At 38.3% G+C, this 24593-nt stretch overlaps 1 protein-coding gene across 1 annotated transcript; it reads right to left on the reverse strand.

Moving 5' to 3' along the window:
• Positions 1-1219: 1219 nt before the first annotated feature.
• On the reverse strand, positions 1220-24372 carry LOC148876220 (RNA-binding protein 2-like). Its single transcript, XM_088966339.1, has 7 exons — positions 24134-24372; positions 23881-23996; positions 2862-2998; positions 2483-2780; positions 2299-2360; positions 2053-2134; positions 1220-1558 (listed from the first exon to the last, which is right to left on the reverse strand). Exons 2-7 carry the CDS (start codon positions 23957-23959, stop codon positions 1455-1457), a joined length of 762 nt encoding a protein of 253 aa, XP_088822465.1. The 5' UTR covers positions 23960-23996; positions 24134-24372; the 3' UTR covers positions 1220-1454.
• Positions 24373-24593: the final 221 nt, after the last annotated feature.

The following is a 24593-nucleotide window of genomic DNA, read 5'->3' on the forward strand; positions in this document are numbered from 1 at the left end:
AATATACATATATATTATAAATTTTGGATTTTTTCTTCTTTTGAGAAAATCCATATATATCAATGGTAAAAATTGTCAAGACAGCCTATAAAGACCGATAAAGAATAAAGGTGAAACTTGGATGCCAAACTTGTTTACGGCAGTCATGGCTTCTGCCATAAATGATAAAACTATGCCTACGGCCAGAAGCTTAGTGGCGGAAATCCATAGGTCCATTAATATCCAATGGCATAGAGCGCATTCGACCCGTGCCACATGCTATTCATTTTGTTGCCAATAAAATACGCCATGTATTTGTTATACTGTATACCTTGAGCTCTATTTGGAAGGAGTACAAATACAAGTATATACAGTACAAATACAGATTTAAAAATACTGTACGCAAGGTTTTACACTGAACATATTTGTATCTGCACTCTTCCAAACTGAATCTTGGGCTCAGTTTGGAAATAGTACAAATATGTAAAGTATAAAAATAAGGTTTGGAAACATATCATACAAGGTTTCGTACTGTGCATATTTGCATTTGTACTCCCACAAAACTGAGCTTTGGGAACAAATGCATATAATGATGCAACTAAGTGGTAGTATGGTATTTAGAGGCAATCTCTGGCCTTGCGCATATGCAACTAAGTGGTAGTATGGCATTTTAAAGCAATCTCTGGCCTTGGGTTTTTATGATAAATCTCTTATCCTGAGTTTTTGTATCAAAATATGTAATTCATTTTAAACTGGATAACAAGTTATAAGCACTCTTGCAGATACCAATAAACTTCATAACCTAGACGAGCGACCGTTGCAATCCAACTTTCAAGACACTTAGGCCCGTGATCGAAATAACACACTAAGGTTGGAAGCATTCTCATCCAGAATTTGGATTTTCTCTAACCTGACCAGGCTCATTGCCTTAAGCTATACAAGTTTGATCACTGGATGGTGGATGATATTTCTTCCCCTTGTAAAGCATAACCACTACGCATCTTATTGCACCAATCTGAAAAGGATCAAGATTGAGTAATAACTCAAACCATACATAATTAATTCTATGCTAATCATAAAGTAAATCACCAAGCATAACTTAGCTTAATTTCCTGGGATAAACGCTCCATTGAAACTCAAGTTTACATGGTTAAAAACTTAGAAGACATACTAATCTAGAGCCCCACAAAGGGTGTTTGAGAAAAAAGTTACCAATTATCTGCAGTCCATAGGAAGACCATTTGATGTGAAGACTATGTTAGATTGTATGTCAAAAATCATGAAAGTACTTAACTTGGCCACCACTTTAATTCAATCAATTACATCTTTAGCATTCAGCAACCTCAATCCAGTATTTCTGGTAAACTACATATAATCAAAAAAGTGCTCTGCAGGGACTAGAAATATATAAATGGAATCTGCACCAGATACTCTGAGAATGCATGAAACCAGAATGTTCCCACCTCAAGCTTGATTTACCTCCTACCACGAGGCCCAGGACCCGATCTTGGACCTGGAAACCGAGCAAATTGCAACCGCAAGATAGAAGAATCAGGATCATGTTCGTCCATCTTATAACCTGTAAATAGAATCTTAGGCCAAGTCAGAATCCCATGAAACTCCTATAGGTAATTCAAAGTTCCCATTCTGGGAGACATGCTAAATTTCCAAATCTACAATTCGCCTGGATGTGATTGATGAGATTGCTTAAGCCACCAGACATTGACTGATTCAGAATCATCCCCTATCAAGTATCCATTCTATTAGATTCTTTGCATGATGAAGATGATAAGAAAAAGAAAAAAAAAAAAAAAGAGGAAATGCTTTCCCAACAGCTAAATGCTAGTTCCAACTCCTCTTCACTCCATAAAAAACACAACCCTTCATGTGCACAAACACAGTATGTTCTCCATCACCATACGGTGGTATATAATGGATTGGATAATGTGAAGACGGTATCAATAATCAGTACAAACATATCTCCCAGACAGTTTAAGCACAACTACAATTCCTAAAGCACCTAGAGAAAACTACCACTATAGTTGAAAATAGTTAAGGGAGAAATCACATCACCTTGCAAGGCATTCAAAGCAGTTGCAGCACAGGCTGGAGTTGTAAAATCCACGAAACAGAGGATAAGAGGGTCGCCACCACGCTGCATTATGGATAATAATATAGTTTACAGAACAAAGTCAGTCACAAACAATGACAAACAAGGGAAACAACAAATAAAAAAAATCAAGTATGACCTACATACCATCCAAAATCCTAATGTGCATGAACATTACAAATAAGTTGTACCAATAAATACCTACTTACATGTTTAGGCTCTTTGTTCACAAGCCTTACTTCTTTGTACCCCAAGAAGGGACGAAATATATCTTGTAATGTGGTAAAGGATTAATAATAAGCTAGCTAAACCATGTTTCCAAAATAGAGTAGAAAGCTGAAGACACAAAGGCACATGCTAAAAAAACTGCCTGCTTACAACTTTCAAGGATACGAGCTACTTCACGATGTGTGCTGTCTAGAGGGAGTCCCTCAACAAATAGAGTGTTGGAAGCATCTGGTGGGAGAGGTTGCACTTCACGGCCTGGCCTGGCCATTGAGTCCACTGGGAGCTGACCACCATAACCCATTCCTCGACCATTTGGTGCCAGATCAGGGGCAACAGCTGAACACCCACCAACCATTGTAGGCTCTCCAACTGGAAGATTTGGCATTCCTCCACCAACCCCCCTCCCAAATCCAGTTCCACCACCAAAATTACTAGCTTCTCCAGAACCAAACGAAGAAAGTTGCTGCAAAAGATGAACATTTAGTATTTACTCATATATAACACCCAAAACCACCATAAGGCTCAATAAAGTAGAATAAGATACCGCACTCTGCAGATAACGATCATATGCTGATCCAAGGGCCTTTGTGTCTTTCAAAACCCGGGTCCCACCACGATCTTCATCTCGTGGCAAATAATTAAGCATCTCATGACCAGATGGTGCAACAGGCGGTTGAAAATCTGCAGAATTGATTGTTACAGCAGTTAAACATCCAAATTTTAATTTCAATCAGCAGCATAGCCAAAGTAACAACAACAGAAATTAATTTAAAAAGAATTAGGTGATATTAGTTACAGTCTTAGCTTGAATAGATAGTTACTTTTTTATAAACTGAAGGATCATTAAACAGTATAAGCAGAGAAAGAGATCGAAGGTGTATTTAACACACAAAAAGATTACAACTATTTATAATAAGTTCATCATAGCAATGGATAAGGCACTAAACTGAAGGGAATGGAGAAACAGAACTCATGTAGCCAACCCCATATGCTTGGGACAAGGGTTAGATAATGATGATTATACCTTTTTTTATCAGAAGCGATAACTTTCATTAGAGATAAATTAACCTGAAATACAGAATTCAACCCTTATTAGAAAAGGTTGATCCAATAAACATCAAACATTACAGCACTGCCCAAAAAAGACTCTCCCATATGTTTGGGACAAGGTTGATCCAATGATGATTAAACCTTTCCCACCATATTCATCAAGGTCATTCTGCAAAGATAATGAAGGCATCATCTGTTAAACCTCCTGTTGCTCTTCTAGAACCTGCAACTAGAATTGTATGACCATGTCACCAGGACTCATTGAAAGTTTGTAACTAAATGGTTAGTCGTGCCAACACTTGGCACTTGGCGACCACCTCTTGTGACATCTTGATGATGCCCCATGCTGAAGTTAGCAAAAAAATAAACTTGTACTCGGCACTAAAAACAAAATATCCCAGACACACTAATGGTTTCATCAGTGAGGAGCCACTTGGTTCAAAAAGGCTCTAAAGAACAAAAAAAACCAAAGAAAACATGGGCTGAAGTGATAATAAATGATCTGAGAGCTTGCAATTTGACAGAAAACACAGCTCTTAATAAAGCACAATGGCAGAATAGGATTTGTGAAGCTGAAGCCCAATGGTTGAGATTAATGCTGAGTTGAGTTGACTTGAGAGTCACATCATCTTACACAACTAATTAAATTGTATTAATATGCTCTGAACACACAGTACTTCAGAATTCAGACACACCATTGCATACAAGCAATATCTTCTCCAGTTTCTCCCTGTGGAAGTGGGCACCTAAAAAAATCTACTGGCTGTCAATCTTAAATTCAAAAAAAAAAAAAAAAGAGTCAATACTTGATGTTGTTCTCAGCCATCTGGGGTCTTGGGAGGGGTAAGCAGGATATGGTCCCAAACTTATTACACTTTTTTGCAGACAGTGGCTTCTTAGCTGCTCTAGGACTCAAACCTGCATTTAATGCTTCCCAGCCTGAGATTTTAACACTACACCAAGTAATAGCCTACAGCTTCCAATCTTAAATAATCAGTGAAAATTCTCTTGCTGTGTATCCTTATTCCCTCCCTTGTTAAGTTGCTGTTATTGCTAAATCTTGACTACATGTTTTCCACTAGTCCTGACAAATTGCCAATCATGCAACTTTCAATTCTAAAGCATCTCTTCAAAATTCATTGTTTTAACCCCATCTAATCAGCTGTGCAAGTTGGGTGGCCCCAATTGAAGAAATTCAACAGTACAACTACATCAAGCTCGGGTTAGGGTCCAGGCCCATTCAAAACTAAACAAATGCAAAACCCAACCAACCCAAGTTGCTCCATTAAGTCTATCTCATAACTGAAATGTTTTGTCAACAAACAACATCCACCAATACCATGGAGGCATACATGGATTACTTTTGAAGTTGCAATTCATCAACAAAACTCAATGTTGGGAAATCTTTTTTTGTGTGTTCAAAGGACTTGTAATTTGACAGCTGTTAGGAGTCATTACCCCTTAGATTAAGGTTCAGTAGACAGAAGCCAAAATGAAGGATTGTGTGGTGACATAAATTGAAAACAGAATAACCATCACCCCTATTTGTTAATGTTGTTCATTCACTCATCCTACTAAAATATCTTCTTAAAAAGCAATTAAAATTATAAATTCATTATTTTTGTGTGAGAACTAAGAATTTAAGACCCTAACATGGACTTGTTTGGGCTTGCCTTGAGGGGCATGGCACAGGGGTCCAGGGGCAGAGCCCCCAGCCCAGAAGGTTTAAAATGCTGATGCTGGTGGAAATGTCGGTCATCCAAATATAAGAAACATGTTGGAAATGTCCGAAATATCATATGGAAATATTGTAAAAATTATAGACATGGTGGAAACATTGTAAAATATGCAAAATATAGAATGATACTTTATGAAATGATCAAAGAAGCATAGGCACACCTTTTTAAATTATTATCTTCTTTCAAATCATTAAACAAAGCTAAGAAACCAAGGTTATAGACAAAAGAATACATTCTGAATTGCCCTGTAAACCTTAAGATTTAGAGGTTCATGATAGAATGAGTTAAAGAAAATTTTCAACTCAAAAAATGTAAATAGTTGTAATAGATCAATCAAATAATCTATTACACAAAACCAATATTTAACTTCTTAATCGAAATGAATATTGAGCTAGCCCAAAGTGGTAATCATGCAAGTTATGTGGACAATAACATTGTTAGTTTACATAACTACGATATTGTCCCCAACTTATGTTATAATACTCTCTCTTGGACTCCACATAATATTGGTAATGTTCACCGGGGAATATGTCAATTACAGAAATTTTTCATGTTGCTACTCATTGAAGTGGAAATGGAAATATGCCGTTGAAACTATCTCTTGTACTCCACATAGTGCTGATAATGTTGATTGGGGAAATATCGAATCCAGTAAAATTTTGTGTCACTACCCATGGAAATAGAAATATGTCGTGGAAATATTAGGGGCATTTTAAACCATGCGCAGCCGCTAGATTCAAAAAAAAAAAAAAAAAAAAAGCAAAAAACCATAACATTTTCAAAAGGTGCAGCCTGGGCTAAGGCGCACCAGGTGTGCCCCTTTTAAATCATTGGTCCTAGCCACCACACTTTATTTCTTACTTCTCCATGTGACTAAGTTTCCTCCCACAAAGGTGCAATACCCACTAGTCGATTTCCTGTCATCTACTAACCCAGCCCAATCACCACTTATATACACTTCCACCTTCAAATGCCCATGCTTCTAGAATAACAAACCAGCCCACTTCTTTTATTTTATCAGCACCCGTAAAAACTTCTTAAGAGACTTGAGAATCCATTTGGCAGCCTCCATGTGAGTGGCCTTAGGGGCATACATAAATTGACTAAGGACACTCACAGCATACACAATGCCAGGTCTGGTCATAAATTGATACAGAAGCCTTCCAACAAGTCCCTAAACTATTTCACATCTTTTCCTTCAAAAAATGAAAATCCCTTTTTGTGAGCGGGCAACTTCAATTATAAGGAAATACCTTAAGGGATTTATATCTTTCACCTCAAAATAAGTGGCTAAGAATTCCATTAGCTTTTGAATCTCACTTACACAATCTTCAATGACTACCATGTCATCAACATACAACTATCAAGGCTACAATTTTAATTTCTACCCTCTTCACAAACAGCATATGGTCGGATTGGCATTGCTTAAAGTCGATTTGCTACAAAGCTAGATAGAACTTACTAAGCCAAGCCTTTGGTGATTCTTTTAGGCCATATAAGCATTTCCTTAACTTGCACACTTTCTGTTCACTACCTTTGACACAGAAACCAAGAGGTTGAACCATATACACCTATTCTTCTAGATCACTAATCAAATAGGCATTCTTGATAGTGTTGTAATCAAATTAAATTCAGATCAGATTTAGCAAAACCTAAATCCAATCTATTATTGAAAACTTGCATCCAAATCTGATCCAAAATCTGATCAGATTTGAAGACCTCATATTCCAATTCGATCCCCAATGGACTCGGATCAAAATAGGATTTATTCCGACTCCGCTTTAATTTTTTAAATGCAAAAGAAATAAAAAAGTTGATTACTATTCAACTTTTATATTAAATAAATTAATGTAAATATAACATACTGAATTTATTTTATATATATATATAAACACATATATAATATAATACAATATATAAAAATATCTTTTTTATAATTTTAGATATAATTATATAAAATTTATACATTAAAATCAATAAATACTATAATATAACCGTATTCGAATTTTAATCAGATCAGATTGAGTCAAATCCAAATTCGATTCGATTATTAATCAGATGGAGATCGCAAAACCTGAATTCGATCCAATTACATAATCACATCATCTAAATCCGAGAAAATCGGATCGGGCCACAGATTTTCGAGTATCATTGACAAGCCTAATTGATATCCAACTGGTGAAGATCTCACTCAAAATTAATTGCTAATGAGAGGACTCTAATGGAGTTCATCTTGGATATCCCTCCATATAAGGGTGTCAATGGACTGTTTTGGACTGGACCCCGTCCAGTCTAAAATCAATTTGGATGGATTGGACGGACCAAAAAGACGTAGTGGATTGAACCAATCCGGTCCAAAATATTTATTAGATTGGACTGGACCTAGTCCGCCTGTAATAAATTTATATTGGATTTAGTTGGATTAAGCCAATATATGGTCCATTGATATAAGATAAGAATATAGGTGCCAATGGATCGGGTTTGTGTTGAAACCAATCTAAATTAAAATGAAATTGAACAAATTACACGGTCCGAACATTGAATTGGACTGGTCCAAAAAAGGTCCAAATTATTCATTGGATTGGATTGGACCTAGTCCAAATGTAATGGACTTACATTGGATTGGATCTGATTGGACCAAATCCAGTCCAATCGACACCCCTACCTCCACATTTGTGTAAATCCCTCTGCCACTAATTGGGCTTTATACCTTTCCATTATGTCATTAACCTTGTGTTTCATCGTAAATACCCACCCACTTATATCCTATTGATTCTTTTCACTCAGGAAGATCCAACAACTCCCATGTATCGTTTTAATGTAAAGCACTTATTTCTTCCTTCATTGCATCTATTCATTCAGGTAAACTACAGACAAAACATCTTCCACATTCTTAGGGATAGGAACACTATCAATGGAAGAAAGGAATGGAAAGAAAGTGAAATGTTCTTACAAGAAACAAAATGGGAAATGTGATATTAGATGTACAAGATCCGACATCCTTTCTTTTAGCAATTGAAATGTCCAAATCATTAACAACAGAAATATCTATACCAATGGGATCAAACACATCAATGAAAATAAGGGTACTTAGCTAAAAAGGATCTGCCCCCGGAGAATCCAATGACGCCAGTGGCATAACTTCAAGTTGCTCCACAGTTCTTGAACTCCAATGGCCCTTATAACAACAAGGGAAAACATAAAATGGAGGACCAAGAAGAGGAGGAAGTTGAACCTGAACATGTTTCTCCTCAACCCTACTCTTCTCATAAGGAAAAACAGGAAAAAAGGGCTTACTCTCAAAGGGCACATCCATAGAGACATAGGACTTCCTGAAGACAAGATTATAACACTGATAACCCTTTTGAGAAGAATGGTAACCCGGGAAAACATAGGGAATAGCTTGAGGGTTAGGTTTTTCATAAGCGGGAGACAAGTTGTAAATAAAGCAATAATAACCAAACACATGCTTAGGGACAAAAAACAAGGGGCCTTGGGATTTGGGAAACAAGCGTTGATGCGGGGCCTTGTACTCTAATGAGATGGCATATAGTTAATGAGATATGCAGCAAATAAAATGTCCATCTAGAAACATTCATATGTAGTAACAACCCATGAGCAATTTCAAGAAGATGGTGGTTTTTCTTTCTACAAGTACTATGTAGTAATAACCCACACCATTCTACTAGGGTGTTTTATCACAAGAACTATGGTGAAGGGATCTGCACGAAGCAACAAACCCCATGAGATCACCGTAGAAATGCTCTTTTGCATTGTCAAACTAAAAGATTTGAATTTCAGCCTAAAACTAGGTAAATATCACACATTGGATATTTTTAACAATTTTCAATAATTCTGTTTCTAGACCGCATTGGATACAAGCATGATAAAGTACTTATAACAAATCTCAAAAGGTGAAGTAATACAGCCCCAAACATCAAAATAAACAATATAGAAAGAAAATTCAGCTTTGTTATTTCTTGAAGTGAAAGGATTTCTATAATGTTTGCTCAATTGACAAGTTTGACATTTCAATTCAAACATTGGCATGGACTCAAATAATTCTAGGAACAAAAATTTCAATGACTCAAGACAAATGACCAAATGGTTAAGCCATAAATAGACAACTCTTACCAGACTGACTCATAGACTATGGCTGAAAGCCTAAAAGACTTAACTTTATTCTCCAACACAAAGAGACAATTGACAATACTACTTCTATCAACCGTCTTCCTAGAGGTTAAATCCTATATCACACAAGGAAACAAAAAAGTTGCTGAGAAGGTCAACCAATTTTTAATGCTATTAATGGAAAACATGTTTATAGGGAATTTGGGAGTAAGGAAAATGAGGAGAGAGATGGTTCCTTGACCAACTATGGTGGAGGACAAGCCATCAACTAGTCTCATCTTATCCCTCCTAAAAAGTAGATTATAAGATTGAAATAAATTGGACTTACCCATCATGTGATTCAAGGCTCCAAAATCAATTATCTAGGGGGATTTTGAAGAATGAGAGATACACGAAAGGTTGTGCCAGGGTTACCAAATGTAGGCACAGAGGAAGTCAAGGGAGTAGTGCCACAATCCATCTAATGGAGTGCCCTCCATACAACTCTAGATGGTAATAGAATGAATTGATGATATCTTCCTTGGAATCAAAACCAAAAGAATGTTCTTGATTCATATTGAGCCTGAAGTTTGATTCTCCTGTGAGGCCATGTTTGTTGAACTATACTTCTTTTGGCTCTGCTTGCCTAGCTTCTTATTTTGTTCAGTGTTGATTCCTTACAAGCACACTTAGGCTTCCCATGGAGATCCCAACAAATTTCTCTATTGTGCATGGACTGTTGACAATGAGTGAACCAAAATTTATCCTCGTCATCCACCTTCTAGATATTACCCTTCTTAAAAGAATTTCCACCTTATGCATTTGTACCTCCCCTAGCTACCAAAACAACTAGTCCCCCTCATACCTATTCATCACATTTCTCCTACTGTCTTCTAACTGCAGCAAGGCATATACCTCCTAGACTGGAGATCTTTGCTTCCCAAAATATGCACCCTAATAGAATCATACATAAGATTCAACTCCAAAAGAAAAGCAAAAATCCATTGTTGGGAGACTAGAGACTTGTAGGTTTTTGCATTCTCATTACATTTCCAATCCATAATACTCTAATAATGGTCCAACTTTACTTTGGAAGAAATCAAGAATGCAATTTTCTCCATGGAAAAATCAAAAGCCCCCAGGTCGGATGGATTTTCAATGGCCTTTTATCAAGAAAGCTGGGATTGGCTGAAAACTGATATTTTGGAAGTGATCAATGAATTCTTTCTCAAATGAGAAGTGCCTCGAGGGGTGAATGCCACCTTTATCATTTTTATCCCAAAGAGGAGAGAGGCCAAAAACCCTAAAGATTATAGGCCAATTAGTCTTGTTGGGAGTGTATATAAAATTATTACAAAGGTTCTTTTAGAAAGGATCAAGAAAGTGCTACAATTGATCATTTCACCATTCCAAGGTGCCTTTGTGGAAGGCAGATTGTGGGTAAAATATTAGTAGCCAATGAGTGTGTTGCAAAAAAAAAGAAAGGGTAGAGGAAAAGGGTTGGTGTGTAAGGTGGACCTAGAGAAAACCTATGATATGGTAAACTGGGAAGTGCTACTACAAATGTTAGAAAGGTTGGGTTTTGGAACCAAATGAAGATCTTGGATTAGAGGATGTTTAAGTACTATCCATTACTCAATTCTTATTAATGGAGTAGTGAAGGATTCTTTTCCGGCTAAGAGAGGAATTAGGCAAGGAGAGTCCTTATCCCCTTTTCTCTTCGTTTTAGTGGTTGAGGTGTTAAGCAGAATGGTGGTGAAAGCTGATTTCCAAGGGTTGCTTAGAGGGTGGAGGATAGGTAGAAATCAAGTGGTTGTTACCCACCTTCAATTTGCAGATGACACAATTTTCTTTTGTGAAGGAAGTAATGAGGAAGGAGTATTTAACCTAAAGCTGCTATTGGATAACTTTGTGGGGGTGATAGGTTTAAGGATAAATTGGACCAAAACAGGCATTGTAGGGGTCAATCTAGAGGAAGGGGAACTCGATAGATTTGTAGAGATTTTGGGTGTGAGATTAGAAGTTGGCCAATTAGCTACTCGGGTTACCTTTGGGCGGTAACCCTAGGTCAGAAGGTTTTTGGAAGCCAGTCATTGAAAGATTTGCTGGGAAGCTAACTCTGTGGAGGAGGAATTATATCTCTCTAGGTAGAAGGATAACACTGATTAAAGCCACTTTGGCAAACCTCCCAATTTACTTCCTTTCAACCTTTAGAATACCCTGTAGAGTAGCAAGGAGGTTATAGAAATAAATACATGAGAGATTTCCTTTGGGACCCAAGAGAGGAGAGGAAGACTCACTTGATTAATTGGGATCAAGTTAGAAAGCCCAAGGGTAAAGGGGGTTTGGGAATAGGAAATATTTCACTTAGGAACTCAGCTCTGTTAAGAAAATGGTTGTAGAGATTCCCTTTTGAGAGAGACAGGTTGTGGCACAAAGTCATTGTGAGTATTCATGGTTTTGGATGGAAATGGTTGGGATGCAAAAGTTGCCCCTCATGTTTCCTCAACTTCTCCTTAGAAAGCAATTTATGAAATTTACCCAACATTCTTTAATTTCATTCGCTTTGATGTGGGCCAGGGTAATAAAGTTCGTTTTTGGGAAGACCTTTGGGTGGGAGATAGTCCACTCAAAGACCTTTTCCCTGATCTATACACTTTGTCAAATTTCAAAGGGGAAACAGTATGTATTTTGGGAAATCCTGGCCCAAATGGGGTCAATTGGAATCTAAGTTTCAGAAGGGGCCTCAAGGAAAATGAATGTGCCTCTTTAGTTCAATTGTTGGATCCAATAGGACAAGTTCATTTGGACCCGTCCTTAGAAGATTCTAGAATATGGAAACGCTCCTCAAATGGCCTCTTCTCTTGTTCCTCCTTTTTTAGTGTTCTTGCCTCACCTAGCATCCCGGTTGGGGATTTTCCCGTGAATAGACTTGTTCACGAGTCGGGCTTCGAGCCTGACTTTACACTATGTCAGGCTCGAGCTTTGGTTCAAGCCCATTCAAATTGACAAAAGCGAAGCCCGAGCCCAGCCCAGCCCATGAACAGGTCTACCTGTGAAAGAAATTTGGAGTAAGCCTATCCCACCAAAAATTCAAGCCTTCTATTGGGAAATTTTCCTTGGCAAGGTTAATACTTGTGATATGCTACAGAGAAAAAGGCCTTTTGCTTGCCTTTCTCCTTGCATGTGCTCCCTTTGTAAGGAAAGTGGTGAGACCTCAACACATTTATTATCATCTTGTTCTTTTGTGCATCACATTTGGGAATTATTTTGTATCCTCTTTGGTTGCAGGTGAGTTTCCCCTCAAGATGTGGCAAGACTTTTCAACTGAGACTTTTTGAGGCAACCAAAGAAAAGAGGGAAGGTTATGGAAAACTACAAAGCAGTTATTTGTTGGGTGATTTGGGAAGAAAGGAATAACAGAATATTCTTGGACAAGAGTAAAACAATGGAAGAGGTAATCGACACAATAAAAGTTTAGTTCATTAGGTAAGACCTTTGCATATCTTTCAAGATTTCTCAGTCAAAGACATTATAAGATCTTGGAGAGAAGTAGCACAATCTTCAAGAGTGAAAGAAAGAATAAGAATGGAATGGAAACCTCCAGATGGTAATAGAATTAAACTGAATTTTGATTAAAGCTCTTTTGGATATCCGGGACTGTCAGGTATTGAGGGAGTAATCAAAAATTCTGAAAGGAGAATATTAGCTTTGTTTTCTAGACCGATTGGCATGGGCAACTCTCTAAAAGCTGAGTTGATGGCATTGCTATAAGGACTGAAGATAGCTAAGCAACTAGGAATGAGGTATATTGAGGTGAAGGGGACTTCAAGGTGATCATCTCTTGGGCTAAAAACAATAACTACTCCGTGGACTTTCAAACAAGTGATAAGACAAGTGGAAAAGGTCGCAAGGGAAGTAGAGGCTGAATTCAAATGGGTTAGAAGGAGTGCAAATGGGATAGCTGAGTATCTTGCTAAACAAGGGGCTTTGAGGCAACAATTGTTTTGGGTTGCAATGTAAAGAGGGATAGAAATATGTAATAGTGTGGGAGATCTAATCCCACACACAAAGTCGTAAAACTCTTCTAACTCTAATTTCAAATAAAATTATCCTTTGCTGATTAAAAAAAACACCTAAATCGAAGTCAAATCTAAGTAATACACTAAAAGACTCCTCTCCCCCTACTTACAATAGAAGATTCAACTTGCAATTGGCAAATCTTTCAATAGTATGGCTGCTCAAAATAAGTAGATTTAGCTTGTTCCCAAATTTCATAAGTTGTATTAAGCCACATGAAGTTCCTTCTCGCCTATGGCAGCATAGAAACTAGAAGCCACAACATCACCATACTATACTCTTGGCCCCATTCGTCATGTTCAGCACCTCTATATTTTGGCTCCTTCACCTTACCATTGATATAGCCTATCTTTCCCCTTGCAGTAATGTAAAGCTTAATTTCTTAGACCATTCAAGGTAGTTAAGTCCACCTAAGGAAATAACAGCCATAAGAAAATTCATATCCAGTCCCCCACTCAGTATGTTTTGATTAGAGGAAACACCAGAAATAGAAAAATCTTCAAAGGACATGCGAGGACATGATAAACTTCACTCTTCAGTCACAAACATAGCTGATAAGGGCACACAAGAACTACGGCTAACACTGGCCAGCAGTAAGAGGATTAAGCACAACAGACAACACAAGCCATTCCATAGGCTGAACACAAAACAGCACAACTGAACCAAATATAGCAACAATGTGTAGTCTTCTGAAACAATTCCACCAACAGTCACAATTCAGTCCTACTCTAGGCCAGTTGATCACCACAATCACAAAGACAGGTCATACCAGACCTACAAACAGCACGTACCTGGTCACAAAGGATCGAACGACCCGCATACAGGAGTTGGAAAAACTGCTAAACCCCTTCACAGAATTCAGGTGCCACAACCTTAGAGGTTTTTCCTGTCACACGACCAAGAGATACAGAGGGGAAAAGCAAAAAAACAAAACTCCTAGACCAGTCAGTTGAAGATGAGTTTCTTGAATCTCAATCAAGAAAAACAACAAGAGAAGAACACTTGATTAATCTGTCCTCAGGCCTAATACATGCGCTCTGATATCATATTATCATCAGTAGAAAGAAAAGAGAAAAGGAAGAAGAAAGAAGAGAGAAGACAGAATTTGATTGGGAGACCAAAGAATTGAACTAGTGGCCCTAGCCTTTCTATTTATAATAGGTGACTCAACTAACATAATTTTCAAGGTGCCAAGGTGAGGCCAGGCAACAGGGGGGGCACCTTGTCGCCTAGCCACCTAGGCGGTGGATTTTCTTTAAGTAAAACATATATCCTAGAGTAGTTCCCTAGGTTCCATAACCATATTTTCTTAATAATTATCCACAATTTTCATAAGAAAGGTATAAACTTCATGTTAAAGTCTAGAAAATCAACATTTTTTATCAGTAAATGTGTTTTATTAAAATTCAGATTTAGATTGTAAACATTTTATACAATTTGATGATGGGACTATTGATCCCTTTTCCTCTCTCTATTTATCCCTCATTACAATGTAGCCCAAAATAATTGTTGTCTCAATGCCCCTTGTTTTGCTAATCCATTAGCTAGCCCATTTGCACTTCTACGGACCCATTTAAATTCAGCCTCAACCTCTTTGGCAATCTTCTCCACTTCCCTAATCACATGTCTAAACGTCCATGGGGTGTGGCTGCTATTTGTTGCCCACGAAATTACTGCTTTTGAATCCCCTTACACTTCAATGTGTCTGCATCCTAGTTGTTTGGCTGGCTTTAACCCTTGTAATAAAGCTAGTAGCTCAGCCTTCAGCGAGTTTCCGTTGCCAATCGGCCCTGAGAACATACCCAATATCCTCTTGTCAGGGTTTCTTAATACTCCTCCTATTCCTGAAATGCCTGGATTTCCATATGAGCACCCGTCAAAATTGAGCTTTACTTTATTGCCTTCAGGTGGTTTCCACTCCGACCTTATTTTATCTCTTACTCTCAAAGATTGTGCTACTTCGGATCATGTTCTTAGAATATCTTCAACTGAGAAGACTTGAAAGCAGTCCAAGAAATTACTGCTTTTGAATCCCCTTACACTTCAATGTGTCTGCATCCTAGTTGTTTGGCTGGCTTTAACCCTTGTAATAAAGCTAGTAGCTCAGCCTTCAACGAGTTTCCGTTGCCAATCGGCCCTGAGAACATACCCAATATCCTCTTGTCAGGGTTTCTTAATACTCCTCCTATTCCTGAAATGCCTGGATTTCCATATGAGCACCCATCAAAATTGAGCTTTACTTTATTGCCTTCAGGTAGTTTCCACTCCGACCTTATTTTATCTCTTACTCTCGAAGATTGTGCTACTTCGGACCATGTTCTTAGAATATCTTCAACTGAGAAAACTTGAAAGCAGTCCAAGAGTTTTACCCATTGGGCTACTTTCACTTTGATATTATCAATCACTTCCCTTACTGTTCCACTTTTTTCCAGGAAGATTTTGTTGTTTCTCTCTTCCCATATTACCCAACAGATTGTTGCCTTTGTTGCTTTCCACATTACCATCCCTATTTTCTTTCTCTGTCTCAAGAAATCATGGTTGAAGAGTCTTGCCACATCTTGAGGGGGACCCCACCTGTAATCAAAGAGAGTACAAAAGAAATCCCAAATTCAATGCACAAAAGAACAAGATATCATTAAATGAGAAAGGGTCTCACCACTTTCCTTACACAGTGAACACACGTGAGGAGAAAGGCACATATATGGCCTTCTTTTCTACAACATATCATAAGTGTTTACCTTACCAAGGAATACTTCCCAACAGAAAGCTTGGATCTTCAGGGAAATAGGCTTGCACCGGATTTCTTTCACAAGGAAGGTCCCACCTAAAGGGTTGGGGGAAGCAAGTACTTTGAAGAAAGGGGAGCAAGAAAAGAGGCCGTCTGGAGAGCCTACCCAGATTCTTGAATCTTCCAATGAAGGGCCCAGGTGGATATGCCCTAAAGGTTCAACAAACGGGTTAAGGATTCACACTCATTCTCCCTTAGTTCCCTTCTAAAGCCTAAATTCCAGTTCACACCAGTTAGACACAGAGATCCTAACATGGATATAGCTTTCCCCTTAAGGTTAGATAATGCAAAGAGATCAGGAAATTTATCTTTTAGTGGGGTTTCCCCTACCCATAGATCTTCCCAAGACAGAATTCTATTACCTTGTCCCACATCAAACCGGATGGAATTGAGGAAAGTAGGGTAGATTTCATGAACTGCTTTCCAAGGAGAAGCCGAAGACCTGTGAGGGGAAACTTTTGCATCCCAGCCATTTCCAGCCACCCCATGAATGCTCTCAATCACTTTGTGCCACAATTTGCCACCCTCAAATGGAAACCTCCAAAGCCACTTACCTAGTAGAGTTGTGTTCCTTAAAAGGATGTTTCCAATTCCCAAACCCCCTTGTCCCTTGGGTTTACTAACATGCTCCCACTTGATCAAGTGATCCTTCCCTTCCTCTCCTGGGTCCCATAGGAAACCTCTCATATAATTTTCTAGGCAGTTTGCTACATTGGAAGGGATTCTAAAAGTTGATAGGAAGTAGGTGGGGAGGTTTGCCAAAGTGGCTCTAATCAAGGTTATTCTTCCACCCAATGAAATGTAACTCCTCTTCCAAAGCGCTAACTTCCTATCAAACCTTTCTATCACGGGTTTCCAAAAACCAACTGACTTGGGGTTTCCTCCTAAGGGTAAACCTAGGTAACTAATAGGCCAGCTTCTGATCTCACACCCCAAAATTTCTGCAAATCTTATTAGTTCCCCTTCCTCTAAATTGACCCCTACAATTCCACTTATGGTCCAATTTATCCTCAATCCTATCACTCCCACAAAATTATTCAACAGCACCCTCAAATTTTCCACCAACTCCTCATTGTTTCCTTCACAACAAAATATGGTGTCATCTACAAATTGGAGATGGGTAACAATCACTCGGTTTCTACCTACCCTCCACCCTCTGATGAGGCCTTGAGCATCAGCTTTTGTCACAATTCTACTTAACACTTCTGCCACTAAGGTAAACAAGAATGGAGATAGGGGGTCACCTTGCCTAATTCCTCTCCTGGCCGGGAAGAAGTCCTTTGTCGTGCCATTGATTAGGATTGAATAGTGAGCTGAACTTAAGCATCCTTTGATCCAAGCCCTCCATCTATCTCCGAATCCGAATCTTTCTAAAACTTTTAGGAGGACATTCCAATTAACCAAGTCATAGGCTTTTTCTAGATCCACCTTACAAACCAGCCCCTTTTCTCTACCCTTTCCTCTTTCCCCTACACATTCATTAGCCACCAAGATTTGATCCACAATCTGCCTTCCTTCTATAAAAGCTCCTTGACAAGGAGAGATGATCGAGGGCAATACCTTTTTTAGTCTTTCTACTAAAACCTTTGACAGAATTTTGTAAACACGCCCAATGAGAACTTATTGGTCTAAAGTCTTTGGGGGTTTTGGCCTCCCTCTTCTTTGGAATCAAAGTGCTAAATGTGACATTTGCTCCTGGTGATACCTCCCCTTTGGAGAAAAATTCATTAAAGACTTCCAGGATGTCTGATTTTATCATATCCCAACACTATTGATAGAAAGCCATGGAGAAGCCATCCGGCCCAAGGGCTTTAGATCTATCCATTGAAAAAATAGCTTCCTTGATTTCTTGCAGGGAAAATCACCTTTCTAGGACACGAGCTTATTCTTCTGACAAAATATCACCTTCCATCTTTGGCAATTCTGGCAACACTCCCTATGGGCTTGAGAAAATTTCTTTAAAGTGATTTACAAAATCCTTGTAATCCCCTGACTTTCTTTTACCACTTGTCCCTCTTCCTCCACACTCAAGATTAAATTCTTCTTTCTCCTTCCCGTTGCAAGAGAGTGAAAAAACTTAGTGTTTCCATCCCCCTCTGCAAGCCATTGACATCTTGATTTCTGTCTCCAACAAATCTCCTCCTTTCGTGGTATCTCTTCAAGTTTTTGCTTTTCATTCCATCTTTCCCCTCTTTCTTCTTCTGAAATGACTCTGAGAGCCTCTTTCCTATCTAGCTCCTCAATCCTTTTCACCAAGATATCTTTTATTTCCTCTACCCTTCCGAAATGGGCTTTATTCCATTCTTTTATTTTTTCTTTTAGCCTCTTCAGTTTTCTAGAGAAACCTACCATTTTTAACCTCCCCAAAGGTATGAGTGCCTCCCACCACTCCTTTAGCCTAATCTTAAAGGTAGGGTCTTCGAACCACATGTTCTAAAATCTGAACAGAGAAGGGCCTCCCCCTGGGATTTCTTTCTCAATACAAATAGGGTAATGGTCTGAGGTTACTCTAGGTAAGCCTCTTGAAATCAAGGATCCCCACATTTCTTCCCACTCTGGAGATAAGAGGAATTTCTCTAGTTTGGAGCAGGTTGGGGGGAATTGAAAATTTGACCAAGTATAATCTACCTGAAGCATGGGGGATCCCTTAATCCCAAAGAGTCTATTAGCCTATTGAACCTCATGCTAATAGTTAATCCCTGATTCGGGTTGTTTGATTCCTCCGAGTATCTAATGACATTAAAATCACCTCCCACAAACCACAGGCCATTCCACAATCCCCTGATGGCACATAATTCCTCCCAGATTCAAAAATGTTAGTAGTTTCCTACTATTTCCTATTATATATGACTAATAATCAAGTAAAATAACATGAACATTGAAATTTCCAATTAGTTGGTTAAAACATGTAGAAAACATATAAACTACTAATTATCCTTCATATAAGATTCAAAAATGTTATTAAATTCGCCACCTAATACATAAGTTCATATGCCTTCCAACAATATTTAGGTCGAGGAGGGTCAGGTTTAGCCAAACACCATACCCTACCCGTACCCGTACAAATTGTAAAATCCCAAAACACATCCCCACCACCAAAATCAATTTTTCACACAAAAAAAAATGCCCAAGCACTAACAAGTGTCTGCCAAGTAAGGTGGAAATTGTTATCCCCACTCTCCCATACCTTTCCAACTTCTATTGGGAAACCACCAGATTTTCATGTCTTTCCCTTCTTATCTTATTTAGTACCTCCTTCACTTTGGTAATTCTAATTTTATGAAGGTACATGTTACTTTTAATACTATTGGAGCTATAACTATTTTTCCTTCTTTCTTTAATTTCCTGATCGTTTATCAACACTCTTTGATCTTTGTCTTTAAGCCATCCAACTTGGTTTAAGCCTCTACCATTTCTTTCTCATTTTTGTTAGTTTTAAACTCAATTCTCTCCTTTAGTGCCTAATTTATGATACAGTTCAAGTGCTCAACATACACCTTAAATTTAACTTCACTCACTTTCTTTTTAACTTCCTTTGTAATGGTTTATATTTTTCTAAGTAACATTTTTTATCTTTTGCTAGTCTTTAATAGCATGTTCATTTTACTTTGAGTATGTTTTCAACATCTCCATTCCACTACCAAGTTTCTTTATCACTTTGCTATTTTCTTTACTCTTCTAAAATGGCTTTCACTATTTTTTATTTTTTTTATATGGTTGACCATTTCAAGCCACATACCATTAGTCTCTTCATCTAAATTCCATTTTCTTTCTACTACCAGTCTGTCTTTAAATTGTATTAATTTTTCTCCTTTTAGATTTTTTCCACCTAATTCTTAAGCATCTACTTTCTATCCCTTTCCTCTTCCATTTTTCAATACACACTTCTACCACCACTACTCTATGTTGTGTGATTAAGCTTTCCCCTAGAATAACTTGCAATCATTACACATCATTCCTTTTGTTCTCTTAGCAAGAAAAAATCTATTTGACCTAAGTTTGATCCACTTTTAAATGTTATTAGGTGTTCATCCTCTACATTTACTTTTGTCAATATCATAAACAACCGCAAATTCTAAAATTGTATCTCCTATTACCCAAACCCTTTATGCACGATATCATAAGCACCCTGATTATTGGCCTCTTCTCCCAGTTCCCACAAAAAAACTCTCATACACTTCTGCAACCTCTTTCCAATGTCCAACCTTGGTTGGAACACAAAAAGTTGACAAGTATAAGGGTAAGCTCGCCAGCGTGGCTCTAATTAATGTGATTCTATCTACAATCAAGACATAATTCTTTTTCTATAGAGCTAGTTTAGAGAGGGTAGGACTGATCAAATTCTTTCCTCCAATCACGTTCATTGAGGTTCCCCCTATTTCACAATAAATGGTTCTCTCCCCTTCAAACATGCCTCTTCTTTTTTACATTCCTAGTTTCCTACTTTGCAAAACAATGTTCCTTGAAACTTATAATTAATCAAGCTTTCCAGTGCTTATTAATAATAATGCATATTTTCAAGTTTCAACAAGTATCCTTTAAAGAAATTTATCAAGAAAGTGCAATCCATATAAATATAACTTTGTACAACCTGGTGCTGCCACTCCATCAGCCTTCCTCTCAAGAAAGCTGAGCCTCTAATCTTTATCAAAGTTTTAAGGTGCAAAACCTCCAAAGGGTACTTCAATTCAGGTCCTTAACTCAAATCAGCATTCAGCCATGCCTTAGTGTATTTAGAGACATACAAAAAAGAACCTCTTTTCTATTCCACAATTCAGAGACATATTTTTTTGGTAATAAAATAAAATTCATATAAAAAACAGAAGATACAAAGAAGGTGACATCAGTCACCCAAGAGAAAGAAAAACAAAACTTCACACCAAACACCCAACTTCAAGAACCACATCCAAAGTCAAGCACAGCCTACCCAACCCCACAAAGAACAACAGGCCCCAACAAACAATGAAAAATAAAAACAAACTACAGAAAGACAAAACTCCACCAAACACCATTCAAGACTTCACTCAATTACCTGAAGCGGGAAAAAAGGACTTCAGTCAATTACTCAGAATTCCCAATAGGCTTGAACTAGATTCCAACAATTCTCTTACAAGTTTTCTTAGTTCACCTTCTTAATAGGCCCAACTCCAAATAGGAACTCTTTCAATCTAGCGAAAAAAAGACTTTACTCAGTTACTCGGAACTCTCAAAAGGCTTGAACTGGATTCCAACACCTCTCTTGCAAGCTTTCTTAGATTTCTTCACCTTCTTAATAGGCCCAACTCCAAATAGGACCTCTTTCAATCTAGCAAACATTTTCAAAACCTGAATCGTTCTATAATTTTTCTGCCTACCAAATCACCTTACAGCATTAGGATTCTTTTGATGACATTTCAGATCCGCAGAGCAAGCATTTATCCTTTCTAACTCCAAAACCACGTCCTTCTTAAAGAACTGATCAGCCACCATTTCTCCTTCCTCTTTGTTAATTTCTCCAACACTCATATGAAATTTTAAGCCGTCATTTATTGAATTAACTCCAGATGCTTCCAAGTCCAAAATATCTTTCCCCCTTCCTCTTTGTAGGCAACTGATACTTTTCTTTCCTTTCTCATTATCTTAAATTGTTAGTGATTGGACCTGTTCTCATTGTTTTGACTTGCACTAAAAAGACAATTATTTAAACCTGTTTCAACTGGAGAAACCTTATCGTCTCTTCATTTTCCCACATCAGATATTCTGGAAGCTTAAAAAATACATAATGCATGATCTAAAACTGAAACAGGAAAATAAACTTCGTAAGTAACCAAGTGCAGCCCTCAGATCTCATAGCTTCTGGCACTCATCAACAGTATATAAAATGATTTGATCATAAAGAGGGTGAAAATGTTTAAATCACGAAGAGAAGAAGGATAAGGAGCAAGAGAAAGAGGAGGTGGTAGCAGAGGAAGAGATGCTTAAGGCTCAAAAGAAAGTGCATGCAACTGCTCTAACTAATGAGTTTCCAATATTGGGTTGCCAGGGTGGGGTCCACAAACAAGGAAAGCCAAATAGCAAAAGGTCTCATCCTAGTATGGCATTGCAAATTTGCAACAGAAAAATGTAATACTATAAAACATCAATAGAACAACAGAATACAATAAAGTACCCATTCCCCAAACAACCATGTCTTGTAACTTTTTTATGGTAAAAGAAAAGAAAATTTATTAAAATAAAAAGGAAAACAGTTACAACCAAAGTAGGGAGTTAAAGCAACACCTTAGGCTAAACATAATTACTCAGATACAAACAGAACTACAACTTTGTAACTCAAGCAATTCCTACAATCCTTTCGCAAATTCTGATCTAGCCACTTGTGCAAACTATAGAAGGACCAGACCATCTTCCAATTGACTATAAGCTTGTAAATATGCACCACCAACTTATCCACACTCTGAACCTAATCTTTGAAGGGTCTTTTGTTCCTCTCCTTTCAAATGCCTCAAGCAGACTGCAAAAGGAACGCAGCTCCAAACCAGTTTGGCCGTTTTGCACCCTCTAATCTTTGGCCAAGTGGAGAAAATTTTGGCAGGAGCCCTTGGCTGAAAGCCTCTTACTCTGGAAAAGGAAGAAAAGAACGTCCAAATGAAATCAGCAACTCTATAAGATATAGAATATGCTAGCAATGCTGAAACCTCTACTCTTCAAGTGTTCTGCCATTAAAATACTATCCATGGCAACCAGCCAAGCAAAAGCCCTCCACCCTCATGGAATAGGATTACCCCAGACTCCTTCAGCCTGAACAGATTGCTGTTGATTTTGGATTAAAGCTGCAAAAAAATGACTTCACTGAGAATTTTCCATTCTTACACTCCATCCACAATTTGTCCCTTGAAGAGCCTGAGATCTTTGTTTTTCTCTAGCCTGCCCGGCAATTAAATGCATTCTTCCACTTCCCAATCAAATAGTGGTCTTATGAATGATCCCAACATCATGTTCAACAATCCTGTAAAGGTGCAGGCAAAGATCACATAGCTTCCCTACTTGACACCATTATCCTCCCACATGCCTTGTAATGTTGTTATTATATGAATGTTCTATAAAACTAAGAAAATCATGGCCCCTGCCAACAAGCCACCAAGAGAATTGGGAATGGAATGGCATACCCAAACACTGTAAGCAGCCAAGTATTATCAACTTTATATAGTTTGGGCTAGCAAAAGGTTCAATTGTATAGTGCTACTTGTGAACGTCAGAATTGAAACTAATAAAATTATGTAGTATAAAAGCTTAACAGGGAGGCTCAAGATGGGGTAATGTGAGAAGTCCATTAGGAATTCACTGGAGTTCGGATACGGAAAACTTCCTTCAAATAATGATGTAATCTGAATGTTCGTCTTGAAACCAGTAAGAGTTAACAAACTTTTCATGTTTCAACCAATCTCCTTTTTTACCATCCCCACTCTGCATTTCACTGGCTCGGACAAGCTACTTTCAGAAATAGAAGTTGGCAGGAAAACCGGTTGAAGTTCCTCAAACCTCTTGTCTCACTGGGAAGCCTTCGTTCCCTCTCTAAAATGTAGAATTAAGCTCATCTTATAAAAACCGTAGCCCATAAAAAACAAGAAAGAACACTCATTTCTGAGAAGGCACGCACAACAAATCAAGTTCAAAGAAATTGAAAACAACCGATATCACAACACAAATCTACTCACAAAGGTCGATCCAAGTTCAAGCAATAATGACATGTGAAAAGAAAATGTTAAGTCTTAGGGTTTCAAGTACAAAGAAAAAGGAAAGAAATGAAGGGAGCTTACCGTAGTCAGGGCGAGGGCGTTTCGGTAAGCCCGCCGATGGGTACATAGGCGGTTGTCGGTTCCAGTAGCCGTCCGCCATGGCCGCAACAGCGTAACAGGAAGAAATGAGAGAATGACTGCAGAAGGCGAATAAATAGAGAAATCCCTGTCAAAATCTAGTAGCTCGAGAAAGAAAGAGTTGAGCGCGGGAAAATAAAAAATAAAAACTCGTCTGTTGTCTGGACGTTGGAGTGCTTAAAGCCTTAAACCCTACCTCGCCTCTTGTTGTCTGTGTTCGACTGTTCGTCTTCAGTTCTCTCTTTTTCCTCCTTCGGTTTTTCCCTTATTTTCGATAATTCTGCTCTGCTCCTGCTCTGCAATTGCCGCTTAAATCCATGTACAGTATGTACAATGACCAAAATGGGCTTGTGATGTTCCGCGAGACGGGCATGTCAAGGACTAAAGGCCTCGTCAGTCTGTCCGTCCGTCGTCCGTTCCCTCTTTGAGCCGTACAGGCGACACGCGGCGAGTCAGCCATTTTTAATTCCTTAGACAGTAAGCAAGTATTTGGATTGATCTTCAAACCCGTTTCTAATACGATACTTCATAAACCGTGAATTTGGCTCCTCGTCTGCCAGATCCACGGAACCTGTTTGAAAAACATACAACACATCGGGCCCTACTTCGATGGCAACGGGATGGAGCGGGCCACAGGCCCACACTCATCCCTGCCG

Source organism: Nelumbo lutea, chromosome 1 (assembly GCF_056320005.1).
Source record: "Nelumbo lutea isolate HS-2025 chromosome 1, American lotus-T2T, whole genome shotgun sequence".
In the NCBI taxonomy this organism is placed as follows: Eukaryota; Viridiplantae; Streptophyta; class Magnoliopsida; order Proteales; family Nelumbonaceae; genus Nelumbo; species Nelumbo lutea.